General features: G+C 46.7%; 2 protein-coding genes across 2 annotated transcripts; both read right to left on the bottom strand.

Moving 5' to 3' along the window:
• Positions 1 to 1,988: 1,988 nt before the first annotated feature.
• LOC119363214 (probable cysteine protease RD19D) lies at positions 1,989 to 3,552 on the bottom strand. Its single transcript, XM_037628530.1, has 2 exons — positions 2,939 to 3,552; positions 1,989 to 2,845 (listed from the first exon to the last, which is right to left on the bottom strand). The coding sequence occupies exons 1-2, from the start codon at positions 3,536 to 3,538 to the stop codon at positions 2,333 to 2,335; spliced, it is 1,113 nt and encodes a 370-aa protein (XP_037484427.1). The 5' UTR covers positions 3,539 to 3,552; the 3' UTR covers positions 1,989 to 2,332.
• A 488-nt stretch (positions 3,553 to 4,040) lies between these two features.
• Positions 4,041 to 6,711, bottom strand: LOC119363213 (bet1-like protein At4g14600). The gene is made up of 4 exons (XM_037628529.1): positions 6,463 to 6,711; positions 6,239 to 6,344; positions 4,936 to 4,992; positions 4,041 to 4,389 (listed from the first exon to the last, which is right to left on the bottom strand). Exons 1-4 carry the CDS (start codon positions 6,501 to 6,503, stop codon positions 4,228 to 4,230), a joined length of 366 nt encoding a protein of 121 aa, XP_037484426.1. The 5' UTR covers positions 6,504 to 6,711; the 3' UTR covers positions 4,041 to 4,227.
• Between the last annotated feature and the right edge of the window lie 6,819 nt (positions 6,712 to 13,530).

Here is a 13,530-nt window from a genome sequence, read left to right as displayed (position 1 = left end):
AACTTGTTCTGCCCATGTGACAAAAGACCCTTTGTTTCAAATGGCTCTGTTTTTTGTTACTGATGGTAAAAACAAGTTAATCCTAACCCTTCAAAATAAATTATTTTGACCCTAAAAATACAAACTATTTTGGACTTTAATTTTACAGTTAAGCCACGTATAAGCTGAAAAAATGGTCGTTAGATATCTCCTGGCTAGAGAGGGCAGTCTTTTTCTGTCCTTCGTCTCATCGATACTACACTAGCTAATTGAAACACCAACTTACGCATACATTACACTATATCGCCCAAAAATGATGCGCATCATCCTAATATCGCCCTCCCTAAAATGCTGGGCATCGGACTAATATCGCGCTGACGTAGCAACTTTATGCGATGAGACGTAGGTTTGGCATCCAAGAGATCGTTGCTCTGGTTTTTAGATTGTGGATAAATCTTTTGAAGCGACCTGTATCTGTATCCGTAAGTCAGTGCAGTTAAAATTTGTTACTCCCGTCTTTTGTAAAAGAAAAATTAAAACCGCCCTCAAGGCATTTTATTCATTTTAGCGGACTAAGAGCATCTCCAACAGCCGCGCTAAACAAGCGCCGCGCCGCAAATTTGATCATTTTAGCGCGCGCGCAACCAGTAGAGTGGCTCCAACGGACGCGTAATAACCGTGTGCGCGGCATATGGAGTTGGACGTGCGGTCCGAATCGCCAAAACGCGCTGTGTATTTGGTACGCCCGCTTCCACGCGCGGCACACACGAGTGCTCGCATCGCACTCTCTCCTCCGCGCCACCTCTGCCCCGGGCGCGCTGAAGCCGGCGAACTAGACCCGATGGACGCACGCGCCGGTACCCCGCTCACCTCATCCTACAGCCGCGACCCTTCCACTGCCGCCACCGCTGCTGCAAACCCTAGCGCGGGGAGCGTTGGCCTCGCCTCCGCCGGAGCTCCTCTGAGCATTGGCCTCGCGCGCGGCCTCTTCATGCCGCCGCGGATGACCTCGACAGCGGACGGCGTCGCGCAGGCGCCGCCCCGTGCCCCCCCCCCCTCGAGGCTCCCAAATGCGGCGTGGTCGAAAAAGGACAAGACATCCGTGAAGAAGAACAAGGCGGCGGACGGCTCCAGCTTCGAAGCTACCATGAGCGGCTTAGGTGCCATTGGTGGCTTTGGAGCTACCATGGAGACCATGGGAGACATGGTGGCTTTAGAGCACCCCCGACACTATGGCCGCCATGGGAGGCATGAATTTTGCGTCTCTCATGAAAGGCATGGGTGCTCCTCCGGCCGCCATGGACGAAATGTCTTCCGGTGTGCCTCACACATCTTCTCATGAAGATGCTGTTGAAGATCTTGCCAAAACCGTCCGAGCTTCACGTGATCTGATGCGTGATAATGATGATGAGGAGGAGGAAGAATCATCTTGGGTAAAGAAAGAATCGTTTTCGAAAGATGAGGACGAAGACAAGGACGAGGCTTGATGTGTCTTTCGTTTGTATCATGAACTTGGTTTGCATTTTGAACTTGGCTGGATAAACTTGTGAGCATGATTTTAAACTTGTGGGCATGATTTTAAACTTGTGGGCATGAACTTTTATTCATCAACTATTCTTTTAGTTGGAGTTCGTGGAACCTTAGGTGGTTCTCGGAAGAAGATAGCGGAAAAAATTATCCCTAAAGTCGAAACTAAAAGGAACGTATAAACCAATGCTTCCTTGTTTATGTGAAATTTATATGCCATGTTCATTGCATTTTGAATGTTTGAAATTCATTTTGTGTCCAAAATGCAATATATGGCATGCGCCAGCGAGTCCCACGCGCTGCATTTGTGCGCGCTGCTGGAGCGGCACGCGCGCGCGGTGCGTTGGGCGGCTGTTGGAGATGCTCCGAGTCTGATTGTACAATGTCAACCAGAACATCAGGAATTACTGGAAAATCAATTGAACTAGTGCGGATCACCAAAGAATCTTTGGCACAAGTATGGGCAGCACACGACCAGTCCATCGAATCTCAAATCCCTGCAAGTTCTGAAGATAGGTGCGCATCTCCTTGAAGATATTTCCCCCACCGAGCGATCATCTCGGTGCCAAGCACCAAAGACTGCCTGGCCACAAATCTTGACGGTAAGATCTCAGCGGCCCTAAACGGCCAATAAGCCGGTAAAGCCATCAGGGTTGAGACTTGAGACCTCCACGGGCATCCAAGAGAGAACGTATACAAGCGCTTCTAGTATGTTTGAAGTGGCATTATTGAGTGCAGTGTCCACTGATTAAGCCCTACTAATATACCCTTAGGCTAACGAACAACTACGTGAACACGTACTACGCCGGTCGTCGTCGTTTGCCGATCACGGGGCGACGGCGACGGCGGAGACCATGCTGTCGACGCCGCAGACGTTGCGGCCGCGGCAGAGCTTGTAGTACCCGCCCTCCCCCCACTGCGTCCCCCACGAGTTCTTGATGAGCCAGTAGGGCCGGTAGCCGAGCCGCAGCGCCGAGAAGCCGCGCGCGCCGTAGCCGACGAGGAGCACGCCGTGGTTCACCAGCGCCCGCGGGCAGATGAGCGGGCAGGACACGCCGCCCACGTACGTCTGCATGAACGCCGCGTTCAGGCCCACCGCCAGCGGCCCGCCGCGGACGAGCGCCGCCCGCATCTGGTCCTCGTCGAGGGGCACGGCGGTGAAGTTGGCGACGCGGACGGCCACCTTGCTCCTGTCGAACCGGCACGGCCCCTGCGCCCCCGTGTATGGGTACGCCGCCTGCTCCATCAGCCCGCCGGAGCTCATCAGGTACTTGTACGCGTTCGTCATCAGCCCGCCGGAGCAGCCGCTGTTGCACTCGCTCTTCGCCACTGCGTCGCACTTGCAAATTTCCACGAGCAGACCACCAGTCAGATTATGTAAGCATATGAATTAGGAGGGCAATTGAATTGAATTGAGTTGATGATGCCACACCGTGTGGTCGCAGTCGACCAGCTGCTGCTCGCTGAGGTTGAGGAGCTTCCCCGTGGCGACGAAGTTGGCGCCCTCCACGGCGCCGGTCGTGCTGAACGCCCAGCACGAGCCGCACACGCCCTGCATCTTGACATCGGTGACGGCGCCCTTATCGCGCCAGTCGAAGCTGGCGGGCAGCGCGGCGACCTCCTCCTCCGTGGCCGGCGCCGCGGCTGGCATCCCCCGCACGCTGCGCAGGACGTCGCCGGCGCCGACGAGGCCGGTGAGGCGCGCCTCGAACTCCTCCCGGGTGAGGTCGGAGAAGGGCGTGACGCCGTGGCGCGCGCCCGGGTCGAGCGCCTGGTGGGCGGCGGCGCGGGCCACGTTGGCCGCGAACACGCGCAGCCGGCGCGCGTACTCTTCGGGGCCCGAGTACTCCTTGCCGTGCCGCCGCACGAACGCCGCGAACTGCGCCTCCGGGAGCAGACCGGGACGTCCGGCGCCGTGGCCGCCGTCCGTCACCTGCCGGATGACGTCTTCGGCGGACACGCCGGCGTGGCGCCGTGGCGGCGCCACGTTGACGAGCGCTAGAAGGAGGAGGACGACGAGCCGGGCAGCCATGGTACGTATGGAAACCTTGCTCGGTAGTGGGTCCTGCACCGGAGGCGTCGTCAAAATATAGGCGATGAGGAGCACTGCGAGGTGGCAGCCATGCAGGAGGAAGGGGAGGACGCATGTCCCTCATCCAAACGGCGGTGCGGGTGCGCGTGGCAGTGGCGGCACACGTATGTCAGTCGGTGCCCGTGTTCTCATCTCCCGACCAGCTGTTCTCGACTGCCCAGCGTCTTACTCTGAGTTGTGACGTCATCAGTCAATCTCCTTTTTTTAAAGATCAAATTATGATACCGGATGCTGTGGTGATTCGCGGAAGTTCATCAAGCCAAAAATACTCTGGTTCATGCATGAAATATACTCCCTGTTCCTAAATACAAGTCTTTCTAGAGATTTCACTATGGACTACACACGAATGTATATAGACGTAGTTTATAGTGTGTAGTCTCTTATTGAAATCTTTAAAAGACTTATATTTAGAAACGGAGGAAGTATCTTACAAGCCCAGAAGTTGTGAAATGGTCTTTCTTTCATGACAGGAAGCTGGATACACAACTTGTTCTCAAGTCAAACCATGTAAACAGGCCAGTCCCATTTTCCATTCGATTTCGTCACTCGCGACACACTTTTTCCAGACTAAATACAACACATGGTACATTTCAGTTGATTCGATTTGGCTTCACCTAACAACAGAAGAGCTATCTTCTAGAGAACTTTGACAAAAGATAGACAACAAAGAAGCACAACAGAGCAAATAGGACAACATGGACAATATGATTGGAGCCCTGCTGGATGATGCTTTTGTTCATCCTTCGCATGTTATTCTTCACTCCAGCCTGAGCTTTCGTAAGGGTCAGTTGCTGTTCATAAACAGAGGGTACCAAAAAATCAGTGCACAGCCAAGAATAACCATTGTTAAGAAAGAGAAAAAGTTCTTTTTATTTCGAAGGTAATATTACTCAAATAAAACAATACAGATAGTCCATAAAGTAATTGTATCCCTTTTGCAAAAGGTAATATTTAACCATTAAAACAGTATAGATAGTCCATTCAAACAATATATGCACCAATTTGAACTTTGCTTGGTATGTTCAATTGCAGGCTTAGACATTTTAAACAAAAAAACTATTTTTGTAAATAATTCATTTCAAAGCAACAAAATCAATAGATAAACTGTATTTATTAGTAGTGTAGATCAAATGGATCTTCTACGTCATGTATACACAGTAATTGATTCAACGGAATATTCTCTACCACACATAGATGTACATCTAAAAATGGTATATAAATGGTAGGAAAGCACAAGTGCACATGGAAAACGATAAACATGTTATAACCATTCAGGAAAAAAAAACATAAATAACCAAGGATTCCACAAAAGAATCATGATAGAACAGCAACAATACCAGTTGGTTGAGGAAATCATTCTGGAACTTGGCCTCGGAGTTTATCTCTTGGGCGACCTGGAAAAGTGACCACGTCAAACAACAAATAAGTTTCTGAAGTGTGAAAAAACCCAGCTCAACAGCTTATTAACTAGAACAAAAAATTGATCAGAACATGGCAGTTCTCTATCATCAAAGTACTAAATCCATTGCTTGTTCAAAGTTGAAATTGTATGAATTAAAAACCTAGACGTAATGTCATCTCAATGCTTGCAAGATTAATTTTATGGGAACAAAAGTAGCAGTAATGATGTCAACCAGCCATCGACAAATTCACACCAACTCATAAGACTGTTTATAGGCCTAAAACCAGAAAACCGATGGAGTTAATTCCATGCGAAGGTTAACACGTGGCAGTATATCAGAGAAGGTATGGATCAATGAGCATCCCAGAAGAAGTTTAACCATAAACAATAATAATAGACTAGGGAGGTGACGATGAGAAACAAAGGAGTAGATATGGGTCTGTTTGGTTTGCTGCCAACACTAGCCCTGCCAAAAATTGGCTACCTATTAAATTTTGGTTGCCAATGGGTGCACCCCTTCATCTCACAGATTTTTGCCAAGTAGTTGGCCAAATGAGGGTGAGGAATTCCTTGGCCAAAAAATTGGCAAGCCAATATTTGGTAAGGCTAGTGTTGGCATTAACCAAACACACCCATAATAAGACAGATGGAATGCCGCAAAGAAAGGTATGACGCGTATGAAGGCAGTGTCTTAAGATGTACTGGGCCCATGATGATTGAGCAAGAGACTTAAAGTGGGTATGAACTTAATCAAACCAGGTTATACATTGCATTTCCATACAACCTGAATCCATTAACATCAGATCAACTATGAAATTTCTTGCCGTGAGACTGATATAAACAATATTTGGTACCAATTCCTCGCTAAATAAATAAACTACTTGCATATGGTGTTGACTCATACAATCAATCTCCCGTACTAATCTGAGATGGTTCTAATCTAATTGACATCTACTCCGAGTTCATCTTGGTTTAAAGACGAATAAGATCATCTTAAACGAACTCCTACAGGCCTCACAGCCACCAAGAACTAAATCATGGATGGAATTACGGTAAAATAAATAAATTAAGAAGCACGAAATATGACTTGGAACGTCAAATAAAACATCTGCAACGCATGCTTAACCGCACACACAACATAAGTTTCTAACGTCAAAATTGCGGTAATAAGACCTCAACTGAGCATGCCTAACAGAAACCATGAACCAGCTTTAGAACAAAGGAGATGGAAGTCTTACGCCTTTCAACATGCGAACCCTCGAGTGCAGCCCATCGATCTCCTCGTCAAGATCGCCATGCACCGGGTCGATCCGCAGCTGGATCTCGTCCGAGCTCGGCGCGTTCCTGCGATCCCCGAAATTCGTCAAGGGCTCTGAACTAAATTCGCGGGGGAAATAGATCGATTCGAACAGCAGAGGGTGCGAATTGGGCCAGATGATATCGGGGATCGGACGGGGCGTACCTGGATCGAAGCGGCCCGGAGCCGTACATCGGGTTGGTCATCGAGCGCGGGGATGGAGCAGGAGACGCCCGGCTCGTTCGCACGCGAGTTCAGGCGGGCCTAGTCTGGGTTCAGGAAGGATGGGGTGGTGGCGCACGGGAGGTACGGGGGCGGAGAACGGCGACGGCACGGCGGGTGGAGAACGGAGGGGAGGGTGGGAGAGATGACGCTGCGGCGGACAGGGGAGGGGATGAGATCAATGGGACGAGACAGCAGGCTGACGGGGTTGGACAAGGAGGTTAATCAGTTTTCTTCCGCGACACCTCATCGCGATTGTTTCAGCCGCTTGATCCGCCGCTGGGGAGATCTGGAGCGTCCAATGAGGGGTGGTGCTATTCCATGGTTTAGCCACAACTTTCCTCCGTTTTCCTTTCATCTTTCCTAGAAGGAAAACGCCTAATGACAAGTAGACGCACGCCTCGCGGCCAATGAAAACATCATGTCCTGTCGAAAATTGGTTTTAATGAGATATGTTCTAACGTCAAAGGGTCTACGAGTTTTTCATCGTCAGTGAAGTTGGGGCAACGACGTTGATTGAAATAATTGTTCCTCGTTTTTTCACTGTGTTGATGTACATTCTTGGCGTGATATGGGTGAGTCAGAAGATAGTAGTGTTTGCTCACAGTGTCATGCAGAGCGATAGCGTTATAATGTATCTTTTGTTCACCAATCCCATCTCCGTCGATGAAGCTCAGCCAGATACGACTCCGTCGAGGAACTTATGAGATTTGTCTTCCTCTTCTTGTTCTGGTCAGAGTAAGGATTATCTTCTGCCTCTTCTTGGTGCCGGCTTCTCCGGGATGACGATATACCTAGTTCGCGTTTATCGGCATCTTCTGGTTTACATCGATAACTTCCTGACTACTGGATTGCTCTGGTGAGGCGGTGACCTAGAGGAAAAATGAGCTTTGCTCAAGACGCATCATTGGATGCAGAACAAAGACTACAATGGTTTTTTAAAGGACTTGCATGTGGATTCTTATTCATGTAATGAAGCTCTTATAAGGATTAGTTTATTTAATATATGGTCTTCGACCTTTTAAAAGAATGCTTTGATCCATGATGGACAAAGGGTAAAGCACCATTCCAACTATTCGACCAATGCATAACTCCTCCGTACAACTTCTTGTCTGAAAATATGTACCTAGATTTTCTTGCCCATGTAATTTCATCAAATAAAAAAGTGTCATTTTTAGTATCCAAAAGGTTTCATTTGTTTTTTACATCAAAATACTATTTATTTCAAGGTGATCATCATAATATCTTTTACAAGAATATCAAGAATGTCTATGGGTGGATCTTCCATTCACCCCGCACACACCTTACTTTTAGCAAGTTTGGCTAAATCATGGGCAACACAATTTGTCTCTCTAGGAGCATGCTCGAAAAAAATATGTAGAAAATCACACGCAGGGTGATATGTATCATCAAAAACTGTAGCCGATGGACCGAAAGAGCAACCTTCATTCTTGATTGTCTCCATCACCTTGATGTTGTCAGAGTTCACCTCTAAGCGTTTACACCCAACTGTAGTTGCCAAATTGAGACCAAACCATAAGGCCAGTGCCTTGGCCATAAGTGCATCTCCATACAAATCAATTCCCCCATTTCCCGCCGCGAAAAATCTGTCATTTGAGTCTCTAATGACAGCGCCATACGCGCCCTTGAGTAAGTCTGGGTCAATAGCCCCATCCAGGTTTAGCTTCACATAGTTGCTCCTTGGTCTTCCCCAGCCATGTCGCTTGATCGTTGCCTTTGCATCACTCGCCATAATATAGTTAGCAATCAAAGCTTTGATTGTCATCCATGCATCAAAGCTCCGATTGCCATTGGTATGAACTTATATTTCCTTTGTGGTTTGGGTAGTTGTTATCTAGCTTCCCCGGGCTTACTGGCAGACAACACAATGGTGATGTCATTAGTCTGAGTTCAAATCGCACCTCTCAAGTTTCTCTTGTAACGCAATGAGAGGATGGCTTCTAATTCCCCTCAATTCTCATCTTTTGTCATCCATGTCCAAGCACTTATCAAATTAACCCACATGGCGATCCATCTCCTTTCTCGCCCTAACTTTCTCACACACCTCTAGCACGGGTGCAAATGCGATTATTTGTTATCGACCAATGTGCGATACATGCTGCTACTCTGTCTTCCTAATAAGAGAGATTTGTGCAGTACATGAGGGCCTCCACAAACCTGCTCAACATGATGGCACAAATTGACAAAGGAACAAAACAAAAATACATGTGATATAGTATTTTGTTGCATTGGCACAAGAGGCTATTCTAACCTTTTCTAAATATCCAGGGTAATGGACTCGTAAAGTCATATATCTTCTGGGTTGTGGTAGTCAACCTAGATGACTCATCATACATGTGTCAATTGTGGGTTGGCCAGTTTTTCTCTTGTTTCAATCCTTTATGGCCCCAATCTTATCCTCAAAGGTCAAAGGAACGGCTTGATAAATTGTCTCGCAAGAGGTGAATGTCCAATGATACTAGTTTCTCATCTGCTGGATAGTGCAACTTCCCAATACCATTGTGGTTAGTCAAATTTGTGTAGGATACACTATGGTTTGTGTTCTATAATTTCTTCACCACGTCATCTGTGAATCGCCGAGAAACAGAAGTTTAAATTTGAGATGATAGCCTCGGGTAAGCCTGATATAACTTTTAGTTCTACCACATGTTGTTTTTCTTTTTTGTGTCAGTCTGTTCGATCTAATGTACTTTGCTTGGCTGAATCAATAAATGGAATAGTTTTATAGGGATGGCCCTGCCATGTATGGTATGTCGGGGGTGTAAATGGGACAAGCCGATGAGGACATTTTTACTACAACTACACCCACAAGCCATAGAGTCACACCTACTCAAGTAATAAAAAGACAAGGACGATTCATTAGAGCTCACAAACATTAACTTAATATCAAGTACTTTTGTTCCTAGGAATTTTGGCTAATGTTGACGAGAATGTGATACTATCCAAATCAAGTATGTTTTTATTACCAAGGAATGAATGGCCTAGCATGTGCGAGAGAGACAAGCATTGGAGCAAGAGTAGGCATGGAGATGGCAGCAAGCATGCGTAGAAGAAAGATGGTGTTTTAAGTGAAGATTTTAAGACTTTGAGTCTTCCATAACGATGTATGTATCCATGTGCCTATACAAGATACACTTCATAATTTTGTCGATAATCATTCATAGGTGTTGCACCACCTCACTTTTGGGGCAGGCCTTTGTAATTTTAAAATACACGATAACAAGCAGTTGAGTCCGTATAAGTGGAGTAAACCGACGTAGGTTATAAGCCCCCTCCCCCCGACTATCCGAGTTTCTCCTCTATTATTTTTCCATAAGCCCTCAGGGAATCATTTTGACTTGAATTTTGTTTATTTAAAAGTTAGGCATTGTTGCAACTTCATGTAAAATGATGTGTCAAACGAAAGCGGCGAATCGTCTGCAAAAACTCCAACTTAATCAATCCTTCATTTGTATTCGTGGCCAGGCTTACTGAGATTCCTCCTTGGCCGATAATGTCTAAGAGATTGGTGTAGTGATACATAAGGCACACCATCTAGTGTTCGGTGTAGTCGGATGTCAAGTCAGTTTCCTGACCAAATCGGAGAGCTACCTATGACAATCCAATGTGACAAATGCTACTAGAAACTACGATTTTACCTAGAACCATATACCCTAGATGAAACCCAAAAATCATGTAGGTAAAGGCTTTACATAAACGGAAAAGGTTCATTTACCTATGGCGCAAATGGTAGGATCTTGTGAAACATTCTTTACCTAGGGGAGAAACACAAGGAAAGAATTATGGGGCCCTTTCGAATTGTGCTATGCGAGAACTTTCTTTATAGTTCGTTCCCTACCAGATGTTTGAACAATACCATAGGGACACATCACATTCATATATTCCATATACATGTATACAATTCGAACTAAAATTGCTATCTTCCATATTTCAAATAACTAAATTCCGAGCCATAATTCAAATTTATAAATTGTAGTTAGAATCCTCGTACACATTAGATTCATGACCAATGAACACATACATCAAATTAATGGTCAATTTAGAGTTAGAATTAAAAAAAGTAAAGCTATAGCTAGCAGAACACCTAAATAGGATCAAGTATCCAAATATCCCTGCAATACATGCATGCATGCAAAGAATGATAAATAAAAAGAATGAAATAAGAAATGTTTTGTGGACTAAGTTGCTAGCCTCATTCAGAATCGGTTTTCACCGTTCGCTTTGTATCGTCGAGGGCTTCTAGATCCCATTTGAATATGTTTCACAAACTATGACGCCCCCGATTCAATTGTACACTAATCATACACGCAAATGTGTACGATCAAGAACAGGGACTCACGGGAAGATATCACAACACAACTCTAGACACAAATCAAAATAATACAAGCTTTATATTAAAGCCAGGGGCCTCGAGGGCTCGAATACATAGCTCGATACACAAGAGTCAGCGGAAGCAACAATATCTGAGTACAGGCATTAGTTAAACAACACTGCCTTAAGAAGGCAAACACAAAAGCAACAATGATCGAAGAGGCAAGGCCTCCTGCCTGGGACCTCCTAACTACTCCTGGTCGTCGGCGGTCTTCACGTAGCAATATCCTTCAGCGATGGCATATGGCTCCAGGGATCCACCATCTGGTTGCATCAACCGAAAAGAAGAAAGAAGGGGGAAGAGGGGTAGCAAAGCAACCGTGAGTACTCATCCAAAGTACTCGCAAGCATCAGATCTATACTAAGTATGCATTGGTATCAAATGGAAGGTTTGTATCTGTGGACTGAACTGCAGAATGCCAGAATAGAGGGGGAATGCCTAGCCTATCAAAGACTAGCATCTTCAAGCAGCTCCAAGCATCTTGCAGCATGTAGAAGAGTAAAGAATATCAGTTTATATTTAACAAACATGTTGTAACATTAATGGCCAGAGATCCTTCCTCGACTCCCTGCGAGAAAGCAATCCCGGAGCCACATATCTCAAGTATCCATTTGTAGTTGTATAAGATCAGGATATAAGTCTGAACGTCCGTTACCGTGGACACGACTATTAATAGATAATCTTCCCTGCAGGGGTGCACCACGTTTTCCAACACGCTCGATCACGTTGGCCAGACACACCTTTCTGGGGTCAATGCCCGGCCTCGGAAGATCAACACGTCGCAGCCCTACCTAGGCTCAACAGAGAGGTCCCCGTCGGTCTACATCCTAAGCACTCCGGGGTCTGGGCCCATCGCTCGATGCACTCCGGATCGTTGCGTACAGGGCGGGTCCAGGCTCCACCTCTACATGGATGGTGCCGGCCCAGCCGTGCCGCACTGCTCAACTGGACGTCTGACAAAGCTTCGGCTGATAATGCGACGCCGAGGCCCATAACTATTCTCACGTGGTGGTTGGTGCGTAAAGGCCAAAGGCCAACTCAGAACAAATACCCAAACCATAGTGTATTATTAGCTTGCGGAGACGAGCAGAGACTCACGATCGAAGTGACCCCGTCGCCCCGTCTCATGGACTTACGACAAGGGCCTAGAATGCCCGGCCGTGCGACGTCATTATCTTGCGGGTGCTCTTCGGGCCCGCCCGACTTTCCCAAAGGTCTCAAGTAAAGTCAAGGTAAACGTGTGTCCAAACATCAAGGGGGAAACCCGAGGAATCACCCCCGGAGGATTCCACTCGATGTAATCATCAAGGTGAACATAAAAGGGACCACCCTCGAGGTTCACACTTGAGGTGTTGAACGACAGAGCCGTATCGGGAATGGTGAAAGGGGAAATCACCCTCGATGACCACGACCGAATAGCTACACTACAGAATTATCATCAGGAGTGCGTTATGAGGGATCACCCTCGGCACTCGATAGTAGCTCTGTAGAGTCGAGCAACTAAAGGGGCGTGATGTGATGTGAGGTGTCGGGCTCTGGTCGTCGATCACGTCGATCGAGGCGTCAATGATGAAGCAGGGGCAACTAGAACAAGTGGGGGTCACTGATGGATCACTAGCCAACCTATACTAAGCAGTTTAGGATAAGCAGGTAGGTAAAAAAAAGCAGGTACAAAAGCAGGCTATGCATCAGAATAGGAGCAAACAATAACAGTAGCAAAATCTAATGCAAGCATGAGAGTATAGAATGGGCGATATCGGGATGATCAAAGGGGGGGCTTGCTTGGTTGCTCAGACAAGAAGGAGGGTCGTCGTCGACGTAGACGATCACAGCGGCATCATCGGCCTCGGGGTCTACCGGAGAGAAGAGGGTAAAGAAATAGTAAATACACGCAAACATATGCACAACAAGACAATAAGCGGTGCTAGAGGTGATCTAACGTAGCGTTAGGTGATACTGGCGAAGAGGGAAAACATCCGGAAAAGTTTTCCCGGTTCCGAACGTCTGTCAAACAGATGAACCGGAGGGAAAAATTTGCATGTTTTCTATGCTAGGGATGTGTGGTGAGCGAACAGACCGCTTATTCGGATTCGTCTTGCCGTTCTAAGCAACTTTCATGTAGAAAAATTTTTCATCCGAGCTACGGTTTAGTTTATATGATATTTCAAAGGTTTAAACTTTTCTTAAAATTATTATTAAATCTAAAATAGGGTTATTGCATCAGCATGACATCATCACGACGTCAGCAGTCAACACTGACCGTTGACTGGTCAAACAGGGCAGTGGGGCCCATTTGTCATAGGCACATTTAATTAAACAGGTTTAATTAGACTAATATGCAATTAGGTTAATTAAACATAATTAATTTGTGTTAATTAACTGGATTAATTAATTAAATAAATTATTTTTATTTTTATTTATACATATTCTTTTTGTTCTTTTTTTAACAGGGGCGAGCCCCACTTGTAAGTGGCCCAGGAGGCCACACGGGTTAACGGGCGCAGGGGTTATGGGAGCTGCGGGCGTGGGCGCCCGTGCACCCGAACGGGGCAACAGGGAGCGCCGGCGGAGGCCGTAGCCCGGCGCGGCGGGGCGAGGCTCGCCGGCCGGTCGCGGCA

Source organism: Triticum dicoccoides, chromosome 2B (genome assembly GCF_002162155.2).
Source record: "Triticum dicoccoides isolate Atlit2015 ecotype Zavitan chromosome 2B, WEW_v2.0, whole genome shotgun sequence".
Taxonomy (NCBI): Eukaryota; Viridiplantae; Streptophyta; class Magnoliopsida; order Poales; family Poaceae; genus Triticum; species Triticum dicoccoides.
The sequence above is the reverse complement of the archived record's forward strand: the minus strand, read 5'-3'. Positions and strand labels throughout refer to the sequence as shown.